This window comes from Ictidomys tridecemlineatus, chromosome 9 (assembly GCF_052094955.1).
Source record: "Ictidomys tridecemlineatus isolate mIctTri1 chromosome 9, mIctTri1.hap1, whole genome shotgun sequence".
NCBI classification, from domain to species: domain Eukaryota; kingdom Metazoa; phylum Chordata; class Mammalia; order Rodentia; family Sciuridae; genus Ictidomys; species Ictidomys tridecemlineatus.
Window position 1 is genome coordinate 131188053 of NC_135485.1, and position 25663 is coordinate 131213715.

At 36.4% G+C, this 25663-nt stretch overlaps 1 protein-coding gene across 13 annotated transcripts in view; it reads left to right on the forward strand.

Moving 5' to 3' along the window:
- The window catches only part of Inpp4b (inositol polyphosphate-4-phosphatase type II B), a 750819-nt gene that overhangs the window by 560494 nt on the left and 164662 nt on the right, over positions 1-25663 (forward strand). For all 13 annotated transcript variants that reach the window (XM_021727898.3, XM_040293274.2, XM_021727894.3 and 10 more), the window contains 2 exons: positions 23754-23884; positions 24228-24332. In XM_021727898.3, the coding sequence (XP_021583573.2) occupies positions 23754-23884; positions 24228-24332 (236 nt within the window). The remainder of the gene's footprint in view (positions 1-23753; positions 23885-24227; positions 24333-25663) is intronic.

Below are 25663 nucleotides of genomic sequence, written 5' to 3' on the forward strand. Positions count from 1 at the left end.
ATGATAACATACGTATTTAGACCTTCATTATCTGCTATGGTAAATATTAAAATATCTTGGCTCTATTGGCTATTGATCATTTAAAATATGCTTCCCAGTGGGATGTTCTGTAGGTTTATAATACACATGAAACCTCAAATTCTTAGTTCACTCACTACACACACACACACACACACACACACACATACACACACACACACACAAGTAATTTAATAATGAAATGTTAACATTGCAGTTATATTGGGGTTAAGTTAAATTTATTACATTTAATCTTAACTGACTTTTAATTTTTTGCTTTTTAAATATATCAAATAGAAAATTTAAAATTACAAATGTGATTTTCTTTTGTGGCTTGAATAAGCTCTACATCTTGTGGATTGCTTGGTATCTAATCAATAACTTGAGCTTTGACCTGTAAAATAATTCTTACATCTTTAACTCATCTACTTACGACAACTATTTCTTAAATTCCAACTTGAATCAAAGCAGAGTAGACCACCTCCTTGGACCACTCATTTGTAGCAAGGCTTTAAGATATTTGTTGGTCTGAAAAACCATTTAAGATAATGGATAAAATTTGCTATGCTAGTGGGCAGTATTGTACCACAGAGTTAAGTCAGTAGCTATAGTAAAAATGACAGAAGAATTTAAGAGCTTATTGGTTGATTAGACTGTCTCTGAATCATGACTAATTAAATAATTTGTTTCTTTGCCTTTTAAACAAACCTGTCCTGACTTTTAAAATGTTTAATACTGTGTTACATTACACTGAATTCCTTTAAGGCCCTAAATCTGAGATAATTTTCATTTGTTTTAATGGTTAGTATCTGTAATTGCTGAAATATAGGATTTAACGTATCATATGCCTTCTGTAGACATAAAGTCCCCAGGGATTCCTGTTGACCCATGCCATCAAGAGAACCAGAGACAGGGCAAGTCAAATCTGCCAGGTACTGACAAATTTGGTTAGGGTTCCTATAACTGCATAAATACTATATATACCAAAGGCAAAAAAGAGAGCAGAAACTGAATTTTAGGAGAAATCAGGCAGGAAACTGGATTAGAAGGACCTCTGGATCTAGGGCAATAAAGAATGAAAAGGAAAGAGGGAGACAGCAGAGTGAGGAAAATCAGGCTTCAGAAATCAGGCAGCAGGTATCCGACCAATCAGACTCAGGTCCAGAGAGGCTACAGCCCGACCAGGAACTGATGGACTGCAGAAGAGCCAGCTGCAAGAGCAAGTTTTACTGTGAGCCAAAGTGTTCTGAAATGGGCCTTCAGTGTCACCCTTGCCCGGAGCAGTGGCATGAATAGGCAGAGAGCAAGGACAGATCCCAGGAGCGAGAAGGAGGCTTACACAGTAAAGAGCAGCACAGAGATTGGGTCTTTGAGGTCCTAAGAGAGTCATCCTCCTCAACATGGTTGTGTTCAGACCATTAGAAGCACCCATGCTAAAGCCCTTCAGGGACCACCATTTTTCACTAAGAGGTTGGAGGCAGCAAGTTCTCACAGGATTAGAGGATGAGAAAGGACCCTCAGAAGACAAGCATGAATCTTGGGTCTGCTACTAGTTAACTTAGTATGCTTTAGTACCCTTCACCCAAAATTTAATGATTTACCCAATATTCATCTTAAAGATCCAAAAAATAGTTATAAGAAAACAGTTATATAGAAAATGCTATATCCCTAACAAAAGAAATAACCTAAATAAAGTTGATCAGCCGAGAGACAAGGAAAAGGATTTGTGAGATGAGGTGCATTTAAGTTGTGACTATACCTTACCCTCTATATGGGACCTGAATAGCCGCACCTAGTTTAGCCAGTCCCAAATTTCCACTAAAACACTCACAAAGACACAGAAAATGGAAAATTACGGCACTTCAAAAACACTGAAATCGACGGACATGATACACAGGAAATTTTATATAACAATCAATTTTAGGCTGATATTATAGGGTTGAAAAATCTTGGTTCATGCTATTTAATTTAAAACTATAACAAGCTAGTAAAAGAGAAGATATAGAGAAAAACCTACACTATGTCCCAATGTCTCTTTGATCCTTCATTTGGAAACATCTCAGAGAATGAGCAGCTGGCCTTCTGGGGCACATTTCCTACCTCTGAGTTAACCACTATGATATCTCCAACCCCTGCTTCGATTCCACTCCCATCAGTGTCTCTCAGTCCGCTCGCTATTAGAAAATCCTCAGGAGCAATAATGAGCAGAGAATATGGAGAGCCCTTTGTTATTTCTGTTCTTCATTTTTTTCTTTTAACATGCAAGTGTTGTTCCCCTACTCTGTTCTCTTGTTATTTCTCTCTCTCTCTCTCTCTCTCTCTCTCTCTCTTCTTTTCTTATGCATTCATAGCAAAATATTCACTGACACACAGAGAAATCTGGTGGGCAGTTTTGGTGGAGAACAAGGATCATTGCCTCTAAATACAAGGTTCTATGGCCAGAGATATAACTAGTAACTGGGATTGTTCAGAGAAAGTCAGATTTCAATTTTAGGAAACCAAATGACATAAAAACCTGTTAGATTCTTAATACTGCCTAGAGATAGCGATGACCAGCCTGTTCTATATCACTTTTGCTTTATTTGATACCTCTTCTATTACTAGAAAGTGTTAAAAAATTCAATACTGAACCTTTAAGAACGTTACAAAGGGAAGAGGAGAAAAAAGAAATCACCCTTGAGACTCAAAGGGAAATAAAAAAAAAGTACAAAAGTTGACTAGCCATCTGAGTAGAATGTCGGGAAGATATGATTATTATGAAACAGAATCAGAAACCCACAGGAAAAGAACCATTGAAAGGGAAAAGGACAAGAAGAAAGTGATAATGGAGCAAGTAATGAAATTTTAAAGTGCAGCAGCCAAATTAAATCCATAGAGCCAGCAGAGAAGATTTGACGCTAAGAAATCATCTCAGTAATGTGGAAGACAAATATGATAAACTCTCCCTAAATGTTAAACAAAGGTGAAAAAAGCTCAAAAGGATGAAAGAGATGTTTGATGTGCAGTGCAGAAGCGGGAAACTGCTCAATAATTTTAAATATTCTTAGGAGAGAGTAGTGTGTGCAAAAGGAAAGCAATGGCTGGGTATCTGTGACCACAGGGGTGCCTTTTTTCCCTTACTGCCCAGATGGGACTAACCTTGTACTCCTCTGCAGAACCAAATGGCAGAAGCCAACGGAATAATGTCTAATGATTTCTGAGAGGAAAAGGCTGTGACCCCACATCATTATTTAGGGTCGGGTTATGAATTTTTTATGAATGAAGGCCATGGAAATGACATACTTAAATATGCAGGAGCTCAGAAAATGTCATCCACAAGCTTTCTTACAAAACCTACATGAGGACATGTGTCGTCTAGTAAGCTAAATGAAAAATTCAGTTTATGGAGTATTCTAGATTAGTACATAAATTGTGATACAAAATTAATAAATAACAAAATATAAGAAAATGAATTGCTAATGTAAGAATAGAAAGTCCTTCAAAAGTACTTACAACATTTTTCTTTGTGAGGTGAAATCCCCAGTCTGGACAAAAGTCTTCTCTGAAATACTTTTCTCAGCTGCTGTTCCATTACTTTTATTCAGATTCTAGAAAGAATCTAGCCCTGCTTGTCTTCCCTCCCAACCTCACAATAAAATAAGATGGTCTCTGACTGAGATGCCATAGTGCTGTTTTCTTTCAGGACTTGTAAACAATACAAAACACTTCATTAAAGCACTTGGAAATCATCCTCGGAGAATTATTAATAAAAAAGCTTTGAAGTTTTTCTTCAGGAAAAAAAAACCAAAGAGATCATTGCCTGGGTAACTTTATTTAGGTTATTTCTTTTGTTAGGGATATAGCATTTTCTATATAACTGTTTTCTTATATATTTCTATATAACTATTTTTTGGATCTTTAAGATAAATATTGGGTAAATCATTAAATTTTGGGTGAAGGGTACTAAAGCATACTAAGTTAACTAGTAGCAGACATAAACTGTCACTAAGTCTTTTTTTTTTTTGGTACCAGAGATTGAACTGAGGGGTGCTTAACCATGGAGCCACATCCTCAGCCTGTATTTTTATTTTTTTATTTTGAGACAGGATCTCACTAAGTTTCTTAGGGTCTCACTAAGTTTCTGAGGCTGGTTTGAGCTTCTCCTGCCTCAGTCTTCTGAGCGTCTGGGATTACAGGTGTCCACCACCACACCTGGCCCTTTTCATATTTTGTATAATACTTGTAGAGATAGATCGATCGATCGATCGATTGATAGATAAATAATAATAGATTGAGAGTTACAAATAAGGTATACTTTCAAAAAAGAGAAAACTCAGTGAATACAGAATGAACTCAGTCATACCCTACCTACATCAGCAGTCTTTCCTTAAGCGCCAGAATTAAATATTTTTCTCTTTATAAGGCATATGGATATCTGCTATTTTAACCCAAACAAGTGTAGGCAGCGTTTGAATACCATTTTTCAACAACATTTTGCTTAGAAAAGCAGGACTTGCCTCTTAATTCCCATGATGAAGAATTTGCTAACAAAGGCAGTCCTTAACATCTATAAAGTCTGGATTACGAAAATCCTAGACGTGCTTTCATGATGATCTGACTCTAAAAATCTCCTTTTTTATCCCAGTTTTGACCTTTCATGTAATTAGCTGATAGCCAAAAATTCAACAATACTGAGTTGTTGTGTTACCATCTCTCTATAGAAGTGTTTAAGTATTTATTTGAATATTTTTCATACATGAGTGCCCTTATTTTATTTACCAAGGCTTTAAAAATGGAAAATTAAAATGACTGCAATGAATTGATGTAGTTTCAGAAATTCACAGATAGATATTTCCTTAAGTTTGATTATGGATTTAATTGGGAAAGAAAATAGACATTAAGGAAAAGAAGGAAGGGAATTTTAGGTCTATGTAGTCAAAACAGTGACTTAAAGACAAGGCATATTAGTAGTTTCATAATTTTTTTAACTTAGTAAGAATGAAATCTCACTCATCACATAAAAGCATAGTATTAACTTTCGCACATGGAGGTTGGTGTGTATTCTACAGAGTGTGTTGTTGTGGGTCAGTGTGCAGGGGTCACGTGTGTGTACTGTGGGCTTGTTGACGTAGTGCTCACACACGGGGTTGGTGAGGAGAATGGTGCCTTTGCAGATAAGCTTGACACTGAGGGTAAATGTTCTGGAGGGGACAGAACTGTGCAGCAACTCTTTTCACATCAGTCAGGCATAGTGTCTGTTCTTGCCTGCAGATGCCACCCCAAAACACCCTTGCTCTTGGTCTCACAGTTAATGTGACATTTGGACTCCACATGAACTACTTTTATTAAATTTGAAATTGTTTGTAGACCGTTTCTTAGGGCTATGGCAGAGTTTAAATCCTTTGGAAACTCCCTCTGATTAGCCTCAGCTTAGCACCTTCTGAGTTCATGTTCACATACATAACAGCTTTTGAATCAGCAGTGAAGTGCTTTCAAAACACCATGCTTTGAATTTTATGTCATGGTTTAGGTCCAAAAAAAATTGCCATCAAGGAACTTAGACATCACTCAAGATATGTTTACTGCTGTGAAGAAAGGCTCGTATTGTGCCTAGTAATTTTCCGATTTCTTGCTTTGGGAGCCATGGTTTACAAATATATAGAATACACATTGAATTTTTACTTTGAATCTCATACATTCCCATTATAAAAATACAGTAAAGGGCTGGGGCTGGGGCTCAGTGGCGGAGCGCTTGCCTTGCACATGTGAGGCACTGGGTTCAATCCTCAGCACCACATAAAAGTAAATAAAGATATTTTTAAAAATATAGTAAAAATACAGAAAATATAGAAAAAAAGGAAAATCATTCTAAATTCCCTGTCAAGAAGGAGGAATAGAGACTTTAATTTTACATCCTCTGTCAGCTTTGTAAGCTTCATTGTAGTAAATGGATTTGTACTTCCACGACCATCACACACTGGCATCAAGCTTAATTTTCTTGCATATCTGAATTGTATTATAAATCCATCCATGATTCTATATCTTCTGAAATGAAAATGTAAGCTACTAATCAGTTAAAATATTTCATCTTAATTTTGATTAATACATCAAAAACCTAGAAGGAAATATACTAGCATAATCACATTGATTGTTCCTAGGTGGTGAATTTAGAATGGCAATTTATTTCACAGCAATATAACATTAATACACTAACCCTTGAAAATAACATAGAATACTTAGACTTGCCAATTAACTATAGCGCCACTTCCTATAGTTTAAAAACTTACGTTCATTCTAAATACCAAAGTCTATTCAAAACTTAGCTCCATTCAGGCCTGATTTTAAAAATTTGGGTGACTCTCTTTAGGAATATTGATAGTCCTTTAGAACTTCACTTGTCCCCTTCCCTACCTTAAGACAATATATAAGTAAATTAGGTGGGCTTGCAGTATATACATAGCATCAAGAACAAAGGGATTCTTGATTCCTTGTGATATCCTTTGGATGCTACTGGTTTCTACTAGGGGATGATTGGTAATCCCTGAGATGCATGGGTTCCATCTTCCTGTCAGGTGGTTTCTTGGCATCTCATTGGGGTCATTTTATAGCCTCATTTTTCCCAGTATGTTATAAATATTTTTATACCTTTCTAAGTGCTTTTCTAAAATATGTTCCACATAGTTACAGATGTTCTGTCATGGAACAGCTTAATAAAGTACATAAAAATTGTTGCTTATGTTTTTATGTATAATATAATATGAATAATTTTAATGAGAAAATCATATAGATCTTTATTATCCTTTAGGCTTAAACACTAGAAGTAAAATTGCTGAAACAAGATGTGTGTGTTTTGTGGCTTTGGTTTCATATTTCCTAGTTGCCTTCAGAAGTTTGCATCTGTTTTCACTTCTGTAGCTACATATGCACACCTTCAACTCTTACTAGTTTTCAAACTTTTTTAATTACTTGTGTAGTTGAACATTTGTCTCTATGTATATTATAGATACTGGCACACATACACATAACAGGACTGTGTGGAACTAAGATGTTCATCTTTTCCTTTTGATTTGCAAGAAATATTTATATGACTAGTATATGTTTTATAACATATTTTAAAAATACTATTTCTAATTTTATGTTTTACCTTATATAATTATTTGTATTATGAAGTTGTATGTACATTTTGTGGGTTTTTTTCCCATTGTTCATAGAAGACTTGTTTTTAGTCTCAGGTCAGTTCAATATCAATAAATGTTTAACATGTTTATTTTACATTTTGGAATTTTATTATCAGGAATTTATTTAATATAAAATGAGGCACTAAGTTGACTACATTTCTAAAAATTTAATCAATATTCATTTCTTTTTTACTTCCTTATGGTGTTTTCCCAATTACCATGTGTCTTCACCGTCATCACCAAAGTAATTAAAAATATTAAAAAGTATTAGTTAAAACAAATTTACTCTAAAAATAGACATCTTTGGAGTATTGGTTTTTTACATTAAGGAGTATGGTCCTGTCATGCCGTCTCTTCTACATTCAAAAACACTTTTATAGTTTTTTTTTCATAGTGTTTTTATATTTCTTTAAAGAATTAATATGTTTGATTTTTATTGGTAATTTGAAATAATTCTTATGGCCTTATTAATGCTACTCTTGTTTTCTCAATCAAATACTAATGTTTTCATCAACTTTCTTTAAAAAAATAAACTTCTTATATGGATCACATGCTATTTGTTTAAATGATAAAATGATCAAAAACTATGAATTTGTGATGAATCTTAGGTGCATAAACCCTGCCATGTGTGTTGCCATTTTTAGTACTTTTGAAAGTTTTTAATTCTAGTTTTATTTCATTCTGGACCAGTTGTTATTTTGTAAATTGTATTTCATTTTAAAGATATTAGCCTTTTGTCCCCCCATGCTTTGTTTAAACATTCTGAGTAATTAGTAGTTTTCATACTTGGTTTTCCTTATAAAGTTTTTTCTCAGCTATTTTATAAATATTTTAAAATAAATTATGCTTTATATCTGAAATGTATAAACTTGTAATAATTTCTTCAAACTTGAAATTATTATTATATTCTCAATCTCTTACTGTTTTTTCCATCTTTTTTTTTTTTTTGGCTACTTGATCTATCAAAGGTTAAAAGATTTAGATGATAAAATCTTTCTTAAAGATAGCTTTGTCATCACAACAAAATCAACAGACATTAGCCTTACATTTCTGGCCTCTCTGTAGCATCCACCTGCTTCTGGAAAAGGCTGCCATCACCTGTGGCAGCAAGAGCCAAATGTCACCTGACACGCCTGCTGTGGCTCCTCCATGGGCTCCTCTCCTGCTTAGTTCTGCACTGCCTCTCTCACCACATGCTGCTCCTGATTTGTCACATTTACTCCCATGGAGTCCACTGTGGGCTCTATGCCATTGTTTCCAAATCCTTTAACTCCCACTTATCTTCCAAGCTCCAGATACCTCTACTCCACCACCTGCTGTCTATGTCTATTTACAACTTGTGGTTACTCCACATGCCTAAAGCTGAACTCATCTGTCTCCTTTCAAAACCCTTCTTCCTCAATTAGTTCCTATCTCCTTACATGAAGCCACCCTGCCCACGTGTAGGCTCAATGCAGAAGTATAGAATGTGTGCCCTTTTGTCCTGTCTCACTACATTTTCCCACATTCAGCTTCCAGATTCAGTTTCTAATCATTCCCATTCCACAGTTTCTTCCAAAAAGAATACTCAGAATACCCCCATTTCTTTCTTACAATAACGTGGCAGTCGACTAATGGCTTTTCTGCCTACCTACAACGTTACTATTTTCTTAAAATCCATGATTCAGTTGCAGGCTCACAAAACATGATTTAAAGTATTTCAAAAATGCAGACATACCGTGGGAGTTTGGGGGAGATAGCTTTGATATTTAACCTTTTAAGAACAATATTGGGATTATGTGCTAGAAAGGGGAGAAGGGAACAAACTTCTGCTTATAAAGTTCTCAGTTTAATACTTTCTTTTTGAGAACTTCAATAAACCATCCCATATTCATGATACATACAGGATTTGGTATTGAAAAGCAAACTCCTTCTTCTATTGATTATAACTAAAACCTGGCAGAAATGGGAACTAGTTTATCATGGGGTAATTTAATGGGAGGAAAAGGAGACTAATGTGTTGAAAATTGCATATAAATTTCATATGTATTATGTGTGTGTGATAATAATATAAGTAGGTTTGCTTGTGTTTATAGTGCGTCAAGCTTTATGTTCCTTTAAGCTTGGGTTGGGTGCAGACAAGTTACATAGATCTCCCCAAACTACCACTGATAAAAATTTTACGGTTTGTTTTTATGTTGCCACATATTTTGTTTATGTTGAATATTTTCTCCAACTTTGGTATGATTTCAAAATTTGGCTATGCTCAGCCTATGCTGAAGTATGCTGGTTATTATACAGAATGAAGGTACCTGTATAGCTCAAGCTTCATGCTGGATACAAATGTATTCAAACATGGTGTGCACATGTATAATTTAGGAGAGACTCCCGTGGCTATGGAGTAGTGGCTTTAACAAAACACCCACATTTCTATGTAATACATGTATTTAAAAACCTTTCATTGTACAAAAAAATTAATAAAATACATAGGAATATTCACTGAGAATAAATAGGAAGCCAATAGAATTAAACGTTTTTTTTCTTTTGTTCTCTTTCACCTCTTTACACATATTTCATCATTGATTCAAGTAAAGGGAAGAGGACAAATTTTCAAGCTTATGGTATTGGGAGTTTAAAAGGATAAGAATATTTCACAAACAATGAACCTGAAGGCTTTCTTAAATTTCATGTAAAACAGATGAGTATATTTATATGTATCATGCAGAAAAAAATCTTATGAACAACATATTTATAAATATGAATGAAACTTTCATTATGGAAAACTGTAGGAGAATTTGAGACATACAAATTTTAAATATAAGATTTTGTGAGCCTCTTTAGGAATGTTTTGTTTTAGATATCTCAATTGGCAAATGCTATATATAATACTAGACTCATGATGATAAAATATTTGTATCAATGACAATTACATGTATTTTGTTCATTACTAAATATTTCAAATATCCTATATTTTAAATCTATATTTTATAACTATGAACATATACATTTACATATGCATCTGTATCCTAAGTCTACTTCTTGATTATATAATGTACTTTTATTTTTTTAAAAAAGATGGCCACTAAGATCTCCTAGAACCCCAGCTTTGAAATCATAGATGCCACACAGTGTGTATGTTAGAGAGACATGTTCCGCATGTTTACTTAAAATTTTTTTATTGATTGTTCAAAACATTACAGAGCTCATGATATATCATCTTTCATACATTTGACTCACTTGGGTTTTGAACTCCTATTTTTACCCCAAATACAGATTGCAGAATCTCATCTGTTACACATCCACATTTTTACATAATGGCATATTAGTGACTGTTGTATTCTGCTACCTTTCCTATCCCCTACTATCCCCCCTCCCCTCCCCTCCCCTCCCATCTTCTCTCTCTACCTCCTCTGCTATTGTTCAATTCTCTCCCCTTTTTTTCCCTCCCCTTTATTTCCTATACTAGAGTTGATTTTGTAAGCAACAAAGCTATTTTGGGAGATGGAAGATAATTTTCTGATATTGCACATTATCTTTTTTCTTTTCTTTCTTTTTTTTTTTTTTTTGATACTGGGGATTGAACTGAGGGGTGAATAACTGAGTCATATCTCCAGGTCCTCCTTTTTATATTTTATTTAGAGACAAGGTCTCCCTAAGTTGCTTAGGGCCTTGCTAAATTCCTGATGCTGGCTTTTAATTTGAGATTTTCCTGCCTCAGCCTCCAGGGCTGCTGGGATTACAGGCGTGTGCCCCGGTGCCAGGTTGAACACATTATCTTAAAGCGTATGTCAACTATCAGGTGCCCCAGTGCCAGGTTGAACACATTATCTTAAAGCGTATGTCAACTATCACTTAAAAAATGGTTCATTTTATTTCAAAATGATACCACTTCAAGATGTCTTTTAAAGTGTTAAAAGTCTGTCTTTAACTTTAAAATTAAAACCAGGTATATTCAGGCAAATTTTATTTCTAAAACCTCTTCACTATTATTTTTTACATAGTGACCCAGCTTGTCCACTGAGCATTAGTTCACTTTTTGAAATCAACTTATTTACTTTTTGTCGATATATTTCCAGTCATAGTCATTCTTTTTACAAGGCAAGCCTGATCTTATGTCTCCCTAATTCTCCTGTTGTGTCACATGCCGTGTTTTCTTTTGCACAGCTGAAACATGGATGTTTTGGGATGTCTGCTGACATTTGCATACTTGGTTAAAACAAAGACACAATGAAAATCTTTGATGATTTTAAAGAAATGTTGGTTAGTGGGAAAGGCAATAGGGAGCCAGCCACACTATTTAGATCTCATACATATCAAGTAAACCTCAAACTGTTGAGTCTAATAGAAGTTTCCATAGTGTCCTGACTCTTCCTCTGTTTTTCTTGGTGTTTCTTTATCTCTCTCTCTTCCTCTCCCTTGCCTGTTCTCTGAGAATAGTGCCACCCAAGAATTCACAAAAGATGCTTTAGAAAACATCCCATCAGAACTCTCCTGTCGGCTTATGCCTGATGAGTGTTATTTCTTCTGTTCATTTTTCTTTACATAATGTTGAAGCACAGTTAGGATGCCACACGATCCGTTGTTTATCTTGTAAAGTGCTTTTGCCCTACTAAGTCCTAGTATGGAGGGCAGATGCTGCATGCCATTAAGTTCATCGTTATGGATTCTTGGTATCATTTAATGAGAAGTCCTGTAGAGCACTTAGGAACTTCAAGCTGGCGATAAAAATATGGTTTTATATCACTGTTTGGGTATTATGATATCCCCACAGGAAAGAACAGGGCAAAACTCATAAAGAAACTTATTTTTTTTCCTCTTGTGCCAAGATTCTTTATTTCAAATGACTTGAGTATAGAAAAGTGTGTTGGAGTCATTATAGATTGAGCTCAAAATATGTATGTGCTGCTTGGAACATACTTAAAATTTGTAGAAAATTAATCTATCAGTTTTCTGATTTTTAAAATATTTAGGTTATAGCATCATTTGTCTTGCAAGACTATGTATTAATTTAATAAGCAATCAGAAGGGTCTAGCATTATAGATTATAGGAATTTGTTGTGTGTTGTGTGTGTGTGTGTGTGTGTGTGTGTGTGTGTGTGTGTGTGTTGCAGTACCTGGTCTGAGACTTTGCTCAACCAACCCCATTGAACAGCTCTATGACAAGGTTTGACCAATCTAAATTGCTATATTTTTGAGTTTCTTCAGCTGTAAAAATGGGCCTAAGTGATATATGCATGTAGTTGTGAGATTTCAAATGTACTATGGATACAACGCAACCAGTGTGTAGATACACATAATGTTAATTTGAAAGAATGCCTTAATATTCATATAAAGAATCATGTACTCAGCAAACAATACGTATATCAAAGCTACAGTTGGGCTGGGATTGTAGCGCAATGGTAGAGTGCTTGCCTAGCATAAACAAGGCACTGGGTTTGATGCTCAGTACCACATAAAAAAATAAATAAAGTGAATTAAAAATTTGATTTATCAACAACTAATAAAAATATTTTCTAAAAAGCCACTGTTATTTCTCACCCCATCATAATGTAGTGTTTCAGACACAAAACTGAGTCTGTAATTTATTTTAATCTCCTTTGGTTTAATAGCTCAATCTGGCTGATACCTACATAAGACACACAGAGGAAAACCAAGGGTGCACGTACACAGAGGGAAAGCATTATAAGGTCAGAGGGGGGTCACCTTCAGCCAAGGATAGAGGTCTCAGGAGAAACCACTGATACCTTGATCCTGGATTTGTAGGCTCCAGAACTATGTGAAAATATATTTCTATTGATTAAGCCACTTGGTATTTTGTTGTGAGAGCTCTAGCAAACAGTACAGGCCCCAAAGCCAAACTGCTTGGGCCTCGTGCCAGCTCTTGTACTCAGCAGGTAGACGGCCATGGTGAATTACTTAATGAATTACTTAACATCTCTGGCCTTCATTTCTTCATTTGTAAAATGAGGATAATAATAATTTATCTTCTTCAATGGGTTGTTACGAGTATCAAATGAATTCTCGTTTGTCGAGGTCTTAGCAGAGTACCTGGTACAAAACACGGACTGCATAAATATTTGTTAAATAAAAATAAAATAAATAATATTTTGCTGTGTTGGTTGACTTTCTAGCACTGGGTATAGCCAAGACGTGTATCAAGTGCACACTCCCAAGAAACTATTTGAACCAGTTCTCTGTGGAGCTGGACGGTAGTTAATGTTCAAATGAGTCCCTCAGGTGCGAGAGTTCAATCTTGTCCTGTTCTAGGATGTTTTCCTTGGGAGAAACCATACTCACCAGGAATTAAAATTACAGAGAATAGGATTTACATTGAGACCTGGGTACAAGTGCCCCTGACCAGTATCCATCAAGTCACCTCATCATCTGTCACGTTCTTTTTGTTTGTGTCCATTCAGACTCACCAGGTGATGGAAATGTTCTTCTTTGCCCTGTTCCTTATGTAAACCTTGTGGCTCCAGAGTACTTGAAATGTGTCTGGTGTGACTCTTGTGGTTTTTGTTTTTTAAGAATCAAGGAGATTTATTTAGGAACGCAGATCCACACTCAAAGGGAGAAGCTAGAGAGAGAGAGTAGAGAGAGATTGCTTGATTGATTGATTGAGAGGGAGATGCTTTTGGAGTAAAGCAAGGAATCCAAGTTCACAGGAGAATGAAGGCCATCCCAGAGGAAGAGATAATGCCAAATTTTTAATTTTGTTTGGCGCATCTCTGAAACAGTGAATTCTGGGTATTTTGAGGTTTGATGGAGAGATATATTTCATGCAAAATTAACTCTGATTATCAGAAGGAAGGGATAAAGACTAATATCAGAAGGGTCACAGTGTCCACCAGCCAGCCAAGGGTGATGTAAAACATTCAGTGAAGCCTCCTGAATTCCATCCACCTATCTCCGTCTACAGGGTGACAGCCTCAGCCTAGGATCAGGGCGTTTGCAGGGATGGTATCCAGAGATGTTTGCAGTTTCTGAAAGTGTAGGCAGGAGCAGTGAGAGGGTAGTACGAGTGCTACCTTTCTGGCTCTGCTGGTATTTCAAGTACAGTGTGTAATCCTCATGGCTCCTGGGAGCAGAAAGACATGCAATTAACATATGTGGATTTGAGCCAAACCTCACAAAAGGCAGTGTACCAATATTAAAACATACTTGCCGTCCATGTCTTTTAATTTTAGAACAAACTACCAATGGTAAACAGGATGTTATTTAGAAATAAACACCAGTTCACCTTTATCAGGAATAACAGATAGGTTCTATGGCTGTAATAAGGCATACTTATTTATTTTTTCTAATGCAGTTACCTAAAATTAAATTATAGAATCTGACTGTTTATCAGACACAAACAGATTCTGTGATTACAACTAAATCCTGTAATAACTGTGTTCCAATTCTTAGTCTTTGCATATAAATTGAAACTTTATTGAGTGAACAGTACAATACCCACTTATTTTAATGTCAAGTGAAAATCAGAGCGAATGACCGCTCAGAAATATTCCATCGTTTTTCATTGAAATAGTGGCTCATGGATCGAAGCACTAACTACATTGTCATTTAGAAAAATGAATTTTTTGAAAAATAAGCCTGTAATTTATGGATGCAATTTTTATCCCCGTATTGGTTAAAGTACAGACGTTTTGAATAGTGTGCTGAACATACTGTGAAACTTGACATCCAGTTGAACTTTGCTCAGTTTTACGGTGTCGCCCAACCACTTTATGAAATTGAAGCCACCCACCAGCCATTTATGTGGTCTATTCTTCACTGACTATTTAGTATTTCATTTTTTTTTACCTATCAGATAAATTTTTATGACTTCTTTGGGATTTGATTTAAGGTCTAATTTTGCTTAATGAATGAAAGCAGCTTGGCTATTAAACTCTCCACCCGTGCACACCCACGTGTAGTTTTACGATGTGATAATTACCAAAAGGCTCTTTTTAAATCGAAGAGATATTTTTATTCTACAAAATGGTATTATAAAGCTCATTTTGGTAAAAAATATTTCTATTTACTTAAATAATAACAATCTGAAATAACATTTTGATGTCTGTCTTTCTGCTGTATTCTTTGATATATAAATTTTTACCAGACTATTTTATTTGGACAATACTAATTTCTGATAAAGGAACTAACTGTTGTTCTTGGCTATTCTTTGTTAGGATAATTACTTTTCTTAATTTCAGAGATTTTTTTTTTATTTTGTGTACTCCAAATGGGTTTATCATTTTAGATTCGCCCATCTAATAAAATACATATTCACATACAGAGTTGTAAGTTCAGGACTAGAGATTTCTTGTCTGTGGCCTTTTGACAGGTTGAACATCTCTACAGTCATTTGTCCTTTGTCGAAGTTCAGAGGACCCATTTGTGAAATGGGTATGTGGATTAAAAAAGCCCATGGAAGAGTCTGAATCCCCAAAGTTTCCCTCCAGCCTATACCTCCCACCCCTGGATTCTTACGTAAAGAGAGGAATCTGTGTGATAGATTCCTTGCAGGGTGTGTTCCTCACGATTCCCCAGAGAAACAGAATAGTGTGTGTGTGTGTATCTCCCTGTTGACTGTATGGAATTGGTTTATGCAATTGTAGAAGCTGACAAGTCCCAAGATCCACAAGGTGAGTTGGCCAGCTGTAGAGTCAGGGAAGCCGATGAAGGGGCTCCAGTCTGAGTCCGGAGGCCTGAGCCTTTGGAGGAGCCAATGATTCCAATGAAATTGAAGGCAGGAAAAAGCCAAAGTTATATTTCAAAGTCGGTAAAGTAGGAGAATTCTCTGAGTTGAGGGAAGATCAGCCTTTTTGTTCAATTCAGGCCTTCTTCTGCTTGGTTGAGGTCCTCCTGCATTAGGGAGGGCAATCTGCTTTACTGGGGCACCAATTCAAATGCTAATCACTTCTTAAAACACCATCACAAGACACAGCTAGAATATTCCACCAAATATTTGGGTACCTCGTGTCCCAGCTACATTGACACATAAAATTAATCCTCATGGTAATGTCATGTGAAGATAACAGTTCAAGTCTTTATATCTAAGGAAGACTTGCCTGATCTAAAACTTTCATTCCGAAACATGAAAGGTTAGACAGTTCAACAAGGTGTTCCTTCTGAATAGCGGTTGGGGCAGAGCTTAGCCCTCTACTTTGAGGTTAGTCTATATTATGGTTTTATCATCCCACATTTTAGGAAAACCTAAGAACAACAAACTGCAAGTGTACTTTTCATCTGTTCACCTAACAAGCCCATATTGAATGCATCTCAAGGACGGGGGACTGTGGTAGGACAAGAGATGACTAAGGAAAGTCTCTGCCTATGACAGGTTCAGAACACATTTGTCCCATATTGGAATCTTCCCCATCCCCTGGTGCTGGATTTAAGACTACAAAGTCTTTAGATAGGAGCTAATATTTTTCTGTTTCTCTTATTGGTCTTAGACCTTGCTATATTTATTTCAGCATTATTTTCTCCCCAAACACATTTACAGAGAGAGTTACAATATAAATATAAGAGATATAGTTGGAGACATGGTTGTATAGAATGAGGCCTTTGGCCTGCGATTGTGCCTTGACTGGACCATCCCCTGGCTCTCTAGTCCCAGAATAGAAGGAACAAAGTTTAAAAACCATTTATCAATTTAATACTCTTGCCAATGTTTTACGCCTTATAGGTAAAATATTTAAAGCAGGTTTGGTTATTTTCTTCCAAGTCCTCTGCAATAAATTTTGTGTTCAATTATTTTTCTTTTTTTTTTTTAATGGAGTTTTTAAAGAATTTTAATCTTATTTTCTCATCATGTTTTTCAGTGGTTTATGTTTGAAACATTGTGCGTGAGTAGGGTGTTCCATCTCATGGACCTTTCAGAGGACTGAGATGACCTTGAGGAACTTGTATTTTACTGAAAAGAAAAAAGCATGTGTTTTTGAAATATTTAAGCAAGGTAAAAACAAAAGAAGCCACACAGACAAAAGATACTTCTTAAGCTTATTTCCAGAGAGCCATATGAATATTTCATCAAGAATCAAAAATGTCACACAATGCAGTTGGAATGCCAAGATCCACGGAGCTGGAGGTTTCTTGAGTAGGCCTTAGAAATCATCTGTCTTCTTTGGAGATTAGTTTTGTGTCATTTCCCTTTTTCTTCTGAAGGTAGCAAAGGGAAATGGGACAGATGGCAGTAAGTGACAAAAAACTGTTTACTGTCTGAGAGGCCTAAGCTTATTAATATTTTAATATTAAATATTTTCTTCTCAACTTCTTTTTTCTACCTGTTGAACTCCTAGAGAATTAGGAGGAGTTGGAGGCAGGCTAGAAGATGTGTTTTAGATAGATCTCTAGTGAGAATAAAGGAATGGATGCATGAGAGGGTGTGTATTTAGCAGGGTGGTAGGTTTTCCACAGAGAATCATTTGGTAGTTTTGCAAAGTCAAAATTGAAGGAGAGAGCTTTTGAAAGTGGGAGCTGTTGTTACTGTGAATAAAATGAGAATGTTTATAGATGGGAAGGAGTGTTTTTAAAAATATTTCTCTCTACATCAAACATATCTTTACACAATTCATCTCCTTTGCCTCATACTCCAGAGGCTTGGTGAATATATGTAATAATTGAAGTCTAACTTTAATATCAGATTACCATTGATATCCATGAGACAAAGTGGAGAGATGAGACCACAGGGTCCTCTTAAGGATGGGCACCATCGAATACTTGAACGTAATATAAATGGGCAGGCCTGCACTCCTCCATGCCCTACTCAACTATTCAAAAGTAAAAATTCCCATTGTATAATTTCTCTTTTGTTCAAATTTTTCAGTCATCTTTTTATTACTGTGACCAAAATACTTGATAAGAACAACTTGGTGGAGGAAAAGTTAGGGTGCTAGAGAAAGCTGCTTAGCTCATGGAATTCAGGAAGCAAAGAGAGCCGCTGAGGGTCCAGAGAAAAAAACATAGCCCTCAAGAATGTACCCCCAGTGACCTCCGTCTTCCGGCCATACCCCATCTGTGTATAGTTACCACTCAGTAATGAATTCAGATTATTAATCCATGAAACAAATTAGGTCTGCTGATCATTCTACCTCTGAACCTTCCTGCACTGCTTCACAAACTGTTTAGGGAACATTTCGTGTCTAAAATGTAACATCTGGTTTATCTTTGAAAAGTACTCGAAAGTTTACAAGTACTAGTCCCTGAGGTCAAGAGCCCACATCCTATATCCCACTCATTCAACATTTTTTTTTCATGAAGCAGTCTGTAATTTGTTTTTATTGTATTGTGTTTGTGAGTGTTTCTTTGTTTTTACAGTAGGGAATTATATGAAGTAAGGAAAGAATGGCCATGGGAACCACAGTTTCCATGTGGACTCTTGTGACTCTAAGGCTACCAAGCAGTCTTCCCTGGGCTTCTGTATATGTGATACAACAGGTTTCAAACTATTCTCTGAGCCTCCTTCCCAATGTAACCTTCTGCTTTTATTTTAACAGACAGGTTTTATTAATTCTGATATCCTATAACTTGGATAATCTAATGTGATATTTTGAGGATGAAAGAAGGTACTCATAATACAGTGGAATAACAGGTATAAACTGGCATAGTTGCCCCACTTCTAGCATATGTTGGTGGAATGAGAAATAGTGGGGGAAATCAATAATATAACTTAAAATTTGACTTTTTTAATCTATGCATATAAGTAATTGTGCTCTGAACTATATTTATGAACCACATGACATTAAACTTTTTGTGCTTATTCATCTATTAATCATCCTGTGTGTGGGTGTGTATAAAACTATGATGCAAAAGCAGACTGTGTAAGTAGGGCCCATGCCAGAGAGACCTTGCAGAAGATACAGACTGTATTGCAAGTCATCCAAGGGGATCTAATGGGGATGAAAGTGTATGTGGCAAAAACCCAATGCTGCCTTGTGGAGTCTTTGGGAAATACAAATGGGAAAGTTTCAGGATAGACCCTAGGATCCCGACATGTTCCAGTGCTGCTTACATCAGAGAGTTACTTTTCATTAAAAAAAAAAATATATATCTCTTAATGTGATACAGGGCTCCAGCAGAAACTGAACTCCTGCTGATGAGACACAAAGTGGCTGTCACTAGAGCTGTCCACTGTGAACTGGTATTAAACTTGAACCCATGGTGTGGTATAGGAACAATGTATTGTTAGAAGGGAGTGATACATTTGGAACTAGACTCAAGCAGATCCAGAAGGTATGAGCATATACTATGAAGAGGTGTCCCAGGGTCTCATGTCACCTGCCTTATTGGCATCGATGTTCTTTCTCAACACATACCTTATGCCTGCAAGGGGGTTTCCCCATAGAGGAGGAAAGAATTGAAACTGATATGAATTGGTCTGATATATGTTGGGTGGATTTTATGATCAATAGTGAAGGAAATCTGTCTGTGGGCACATTTACTTGTCGGTCCCTTTATTTGGACAAAAGAGTAGCTTGAGGTACACATATATATGGAGCACAGGTTAAGTTAATGGCCTCATGGACCTGGAAGAGATAAGTCTAGACAAATTAGATATGATGTGTGTGGGCAAGAGCTATGTGGATGGGCCTAGAGGAGTGACCATGGAGAGTCTTTATGCCTATAAGACAGTAAATGCTTCTGAGGAAACTCTACTACCAGGTAGATAGCATCCCTTGTCCAGGAGATATAAGCCACTTTCTCAGCTACCCCATGGTTTATGCAATAGACCCTGAACCAAATGACCTTGGGGACAGTGGTAGAAACTATTCATGGACCCAAAGATATGGCCTCCTTCTCCAAAGCAAATATAGCTATCATCACTGTTGACTCTTAAATGCCAGCGTGACCATGAGCTACTAAGTTGACCATTCACCCATGATACCACTGAACCCACACAACTGTTTGTTGGTGACTTAATTAGCAAGCAATGTAGATGGATCCCTTCTACCTCAGGGGGACAACACATTTTCCTAAGTGGGTGACATATAGTCTATGTTTACCTTTCCTCTCACAGTGTCACTGCTGGCGCTGACATCTGACAGTTTATAGAATACCTGACCCAATGGTATGGTGCCCCTATAATGTTGTTCCTACCAGGGGAACCCTGCTACTATTTCAAGGAATGCACTACAGTGAGCTTACAACCACTGCAGGCTCTGTCACCTAACAGAAGAGTGGAATAATATTAATCATGAATAGTTAATTAAAGTACCCACATTGGGGGGAGGGGAAGCAAAAGCAAAAAAAAAAAAAATACCCTGAGAATTGGATTACTCTAGAATGAAGTAATATGCTAAACTAACAGCTGAAACAGGGTGCTGTATCTATCACAGCTAAAATTTACAGTTCTGGGCTAAGAGTGGGCCCTTTTTATAGTCAACCACAATGCCCCCTTTGCTGTTTCTGTGCTTCCTTTCTCTATAGTCTTAGACTTTGCTAATTAGAATCCTTATTCTTGTGGCAGAGGTGGATTGGGGGAGGCAAGTCTGTCAGGTGACCCAATAAGAGTCCCACTTACGAGGAAGCTGGGATTGTTTCCTCATGTGACCTGGTTACTACGTGTGCTTCCAAAGCATGGGGGAGCAAAGATGGAAAGAGATTGTTCATGGCTATAAGAATATAGGACTGCAAAAAGACAGGACTGAGCAATGAGGTAAAGGTCTGGAGCTCATAGCTACTCCATGCCCAGAAAAAAATTAGGAAATTGCAGCAACCCAAACTCTGCAAGATCCAAGAAACAGAGAGCTTGATCCCTCGAGATTAAGATCTACAATTTCCTCACCAGGCAGTAACTCAGAGCAGCTGAGGTGTTGGTAGGGCACTTGGTAGGAGATGGATGACGAATATTCTTTAAGTCGCCAAGGATCAGCTGGAGCATGGACTATTAGAGCTTGATTTGCTAACTCTCTTTGAGTCTTTAGGGAATTGCAACTGGCCACCAATTTGAAATATTATTCTTTATAATATATGAGAAATCTTATCTCATATGCTATTGGGTTATAAGAAAATGGCACAAGTGCATCTGAGATGTACAAAATGCAATTTGTGTTTTTCCATATATTAACTCAACCCAAATGTGTCTGGATGGTTTTGACCAATTGATTAATGGAGAACCTCATATATTGCCACCATGAACACATCGTTCTTTCAGGTCACTAGCTGTATCTGCCTTCTGGAAGATAACTACCAGGCTCAGCTTGGCATGGTAGGACCCTCAGTAGTTCTGTCTTACCAGACCAGATCCAGGAAAATTTCTGTCACCACTGGGATATTGCATTCCCAGTGGCTACCCAGAACAGACAGAATATACCACTGGAAGTGGGGGGAAGTTAATGTCCTTTAGGATGCATCTTTACTGATGGAATGTAGAATGTGGTATGGAACTGGCATACCAACATTTCTTTATCCATTGAACATTTTCTAAGGTGCAGAGGTTCCATGTGATTTCTCTTGGTTTGTTCCACATGGCCAAATAACCAGCCATGTTTGTTCATGAAGTTCTGCCCAGCTCAGTAATATGTCTGCTTTCTTCTTTCTCCGTGTGTGTGTGTGTGTGTGTGTGTGTGTGTGTGTGTTTTAACCTCCTTGTGGTCCTGAAATGCTTTATTTCAGACCCTGTAAGAAAAAGTGTATTGAGACACAAAGCCAAATTTTTGAACTCAGATGTTCTTGTTCACTGAGTGACAAATATACTTAAAAACAAAGAGCCCTAGACTTCCTGATCGAAAAGACTACCAATTTTGGTGCATCCATTGATCTTCTCTCCTTATCTCTTTTTAATGTACTAATATGAATTTTTTTAAAAATGGCTGCCCTCTTACTCTTCTGCATTCTGTTTTACAGCTTCTTAACTGCTCTGTATTTGAACTTTTCTGTAGGCAGAGTGATGGTATATGTTGGTTGGCTGGCTCTTTCAGGATATGCCACTTCTCAGTACCATGCCTGTGTATTTTTCTGTATAAATCATGGCATGTTGGAGGTGTTCAGTAAATGTAAAACAACTGCTCATGGACACCTCATATTTTTATCTCAAGTCACTCCACAACAGAGTGCTAAGTTTTTCTGGTTATATTTTGCCAAACTTCTTGGGCAAGGAGATTGTATGTATTCCACACTGAAGTCATGGCTTCATACCCACCTCTTCCTCTTGATGATGCCTCACTTCTTACTTCTCATTAGGATTTAGACAACATAAATCACAAACCCATAGCATATGTATTAATATTAAACAAGAAAAATTAGCTAATATTTTTATTATCATTATATATTGGAATCAAAGCCTGAATCCTTACCAATTAAACTGATATATCCCACTTGCTATCTGTCTCAGTTTTGACCTCATTGCTGGGATTATTCTGCAGTGGGAGGGATCAAGCTCCTGGAATTATGTGCTTGGGCTGTCATTGGTTTGTTCTTAATTTAAACAAATCCTGCCATTTGAGGGCTAAGAAGTTGACACCACAAAATTTCAACCTGCCTATGCCTCCCCATTGGTCACAAACTCCTGTTACTGTCTATTGATTAATTGTCTATTGATTAATTATTTCTTGTCCCATGCATGTTGTGTCATAAATGTTAATTTTGGGAAAAGTTGAGAATTAGATTAATGTTCACAAAGATTATAAAGATCTCAGGTGAAAGGTGCAGCAATACCACACTGCATACCCATCAAAACACAGCCAAGGCAGGTACCACATTTGAAAGCAAGTCACATTTTTGCACACCATCCATTATTCTTGCGTTTAAGAGGATGTTAAAGATTCTACATCTTTCTTATTTATTAGCTTGGTATTTAGCATGTTTCATAGCCAAAATAGCAAAGAAGGTTCATTATTGCTGGTTAAATTAGCCTCATGAAAATGTTGTTGGTAAAAGGTTACAGAAATGAATAAGAGATCTAACCAAGCAGCATATTAGACCATTTATCACTATAATTTAAAAAAAGGTATTCTGATGATTTAAATTAACTTGGCTAAAGGGTAGAGATTTAGATAAAAGTTAATAATTAAAACCTAAATGGCATGATTAGCTCTTCCTTTTGATTTAGAAGATACAACACATATGCATACGGATTTGAAATTGGCCTCTTGGGAGAAACTAATGCCAAAAAAAAATCATACCTGGAAATATAATTTCTTTCTTATTCAAGCTCTGAATTTTATAGCTACACTATCTAAACTGGTTTACCTGTGTGTCTCATGTTTCCTTTAGACCTAGGCAGATAGCCTTTTTCATGTTCTTTGATTTTGGATAATTAAGGCCCAGAACTTAGCTGTATTTATATTGAGGTTTGGGTATTTGCTTTTTAATGGAATGTTCTTTCCACATATTTACAATAGTAAGACCTCCATCTTTGTGAGGAGTTCATCAAGGAATTTAACCTTTTCCCCCTCTTTTGACATGTTTTTAATGTTTGCATAGCCTGCCCTAAATCATATTGTCCTTTGTATTAAATTATTTTTAAAAATTCCAATAAATAACTTCATAGAACTTTCCTGATAAGGGTATTAAAGCAATTTCTTATTAGCTTGACAGCCCTGGTTAAGGAATCTGTGCCTGAAGATTTGAGATAAAAGTAAAGAATTTCTGTTTTGTTTTTTTCCCCCACAGAAACCAGGAGCTGAAAGAGCTTGGGGAGCTCTCCCCACACTGGGACAATCTACGGAAAAAAGTCCTTACTCACTGTGATCAAATGGTGAATATGTACCAAGACATTCTGACAGAGCTTAGCAAGGACGCAGGTATGAAAGCAGCAACTGGACTCACTCAAACTCACTTGCATTCTAACTGTGTCAAAGGAAAACAATAGTGGGCATTATTGTTATGGAGATGAAAGCACCACAGATTTTTAAAAATCTTATTTCTTAATATATTAGCACCTTAACACATACTGTTCTATCCCACCGTATTACCATAAGAATATGTGGAATAATTTATTTCAAAAAATAGAATTTCTGAGAAGAAAACTTGTAAACACAGGACATGTTTTTCTTCCTGAAGTTTTTCTATTCAATAGTCTTTTCAACACACAAAACCTTTTTATTTATTTATGTACTAATAATGTTCCATTTTTTCCCTTCCTAGGGTCTTCTTTCAAATCAAGCAGCAGCAAAGGAGAGAAAACATTAGAATTTGTTCCAGTGAATCTACACCTGCAAAGAATGCATGTACACAGCCCTCACTTGAAAGGTAAGATGGATCATTATTTTAAAAATGGCAAATTATGTTACAGCGTGTCCTCCTTTAAAAAGCAGGACTGTTGGTAGACCCAAATCAAAAGCCTAAGAGTTATGTACAGAGGAAGATGCAACTATTACAGCTGGTAATGACTCAATAGTCTAAAAGAGACTGCGGTATGTTTATTGCTGTATTTCTGGGCAACGCTTTGTGAATGTAGCACCTGAGTTGAATTAGAGATAAAAGTGCACAGAGTATCAGCTTCTTGAAAAATAATATTTATGGTAGAAAATAGCTAACTGTTGTGCTACTGCTTGAACTGGGAAAGAAAGAATGGAAGACAGAAAACCAAACTTGTTTTCCATGTGCTTTTAAGAAACCGAAGGGCAAAAGTAGGCAAACAGGCAGTCAGTCTCTCTGATTTAAAGGTGACCACCCACAGAGACACTTTGTCCCATGGGAATGGGGGAGGTGCTACTAAGATTAAATAGGTGGAAGGTGGCATTTTGATGTGCTCAGTTTGTCAAGGAGAAATATTAGGTTTTTATTTGTTCTTATTAATTATACATGACAGTAAAATGTGTTTTGACATATTATACATATATACAGTAACTTCCCTACTTTATCCACCCCACTTTATTATGAGTTTGTATCTACATATCAGAAAGAAGATTTGAACATTTGGCCTTTGGTTTTTAGGGATTGGCTTATTTTACTTAGCATGATATTCTTTAGTTCCATCCATTTACCAGCAAATGCCATAATTTCATTCTTCTTTATGACTGAATAATATCCCATTGTGTATATATACCACATTTTCTTCATTCAACTATAGAACCTAGGATAGTTTCATAGTTTAGCTGTTGTGAATTGAGATTCTATAAACAGTGATGTGGCTGTATCACTGTAGTATGCTGATTTTAAATCCTTTGGGTATAAACTGTAGAGTGGGATAACTGGGTCAAATGGTGGTTCCATTCCAGGTTTTACGAGGAATCTCCATACTGCTTTCCACAGCGGTGGCACTAATTTCTAGTTCTATCAGCAATGTGTGCATGTTTCTTTTCCCCTCCATCCTCATCAATATTTATTGTTAGTTGTATTCTTGATATTTGCCATTCTGAGAGGAGTGAGATAGAATCTCAGTGTAGTTTTAATTTGCATTTCTCTAACTGCTAGAGATGTTGAACATGTTTTCATACATTCGTTGACCTATTGTATTTCTTCTTCTGGGAAGACTCTATTCAGGTTTTTTTTTTTTTTTTTTTTTTTTGCCCATTTATTGATTGGGTTATTTGGTTTTTTAGTGTTAAGATTTTGAGTTCTTTATATACCCTGGAGAT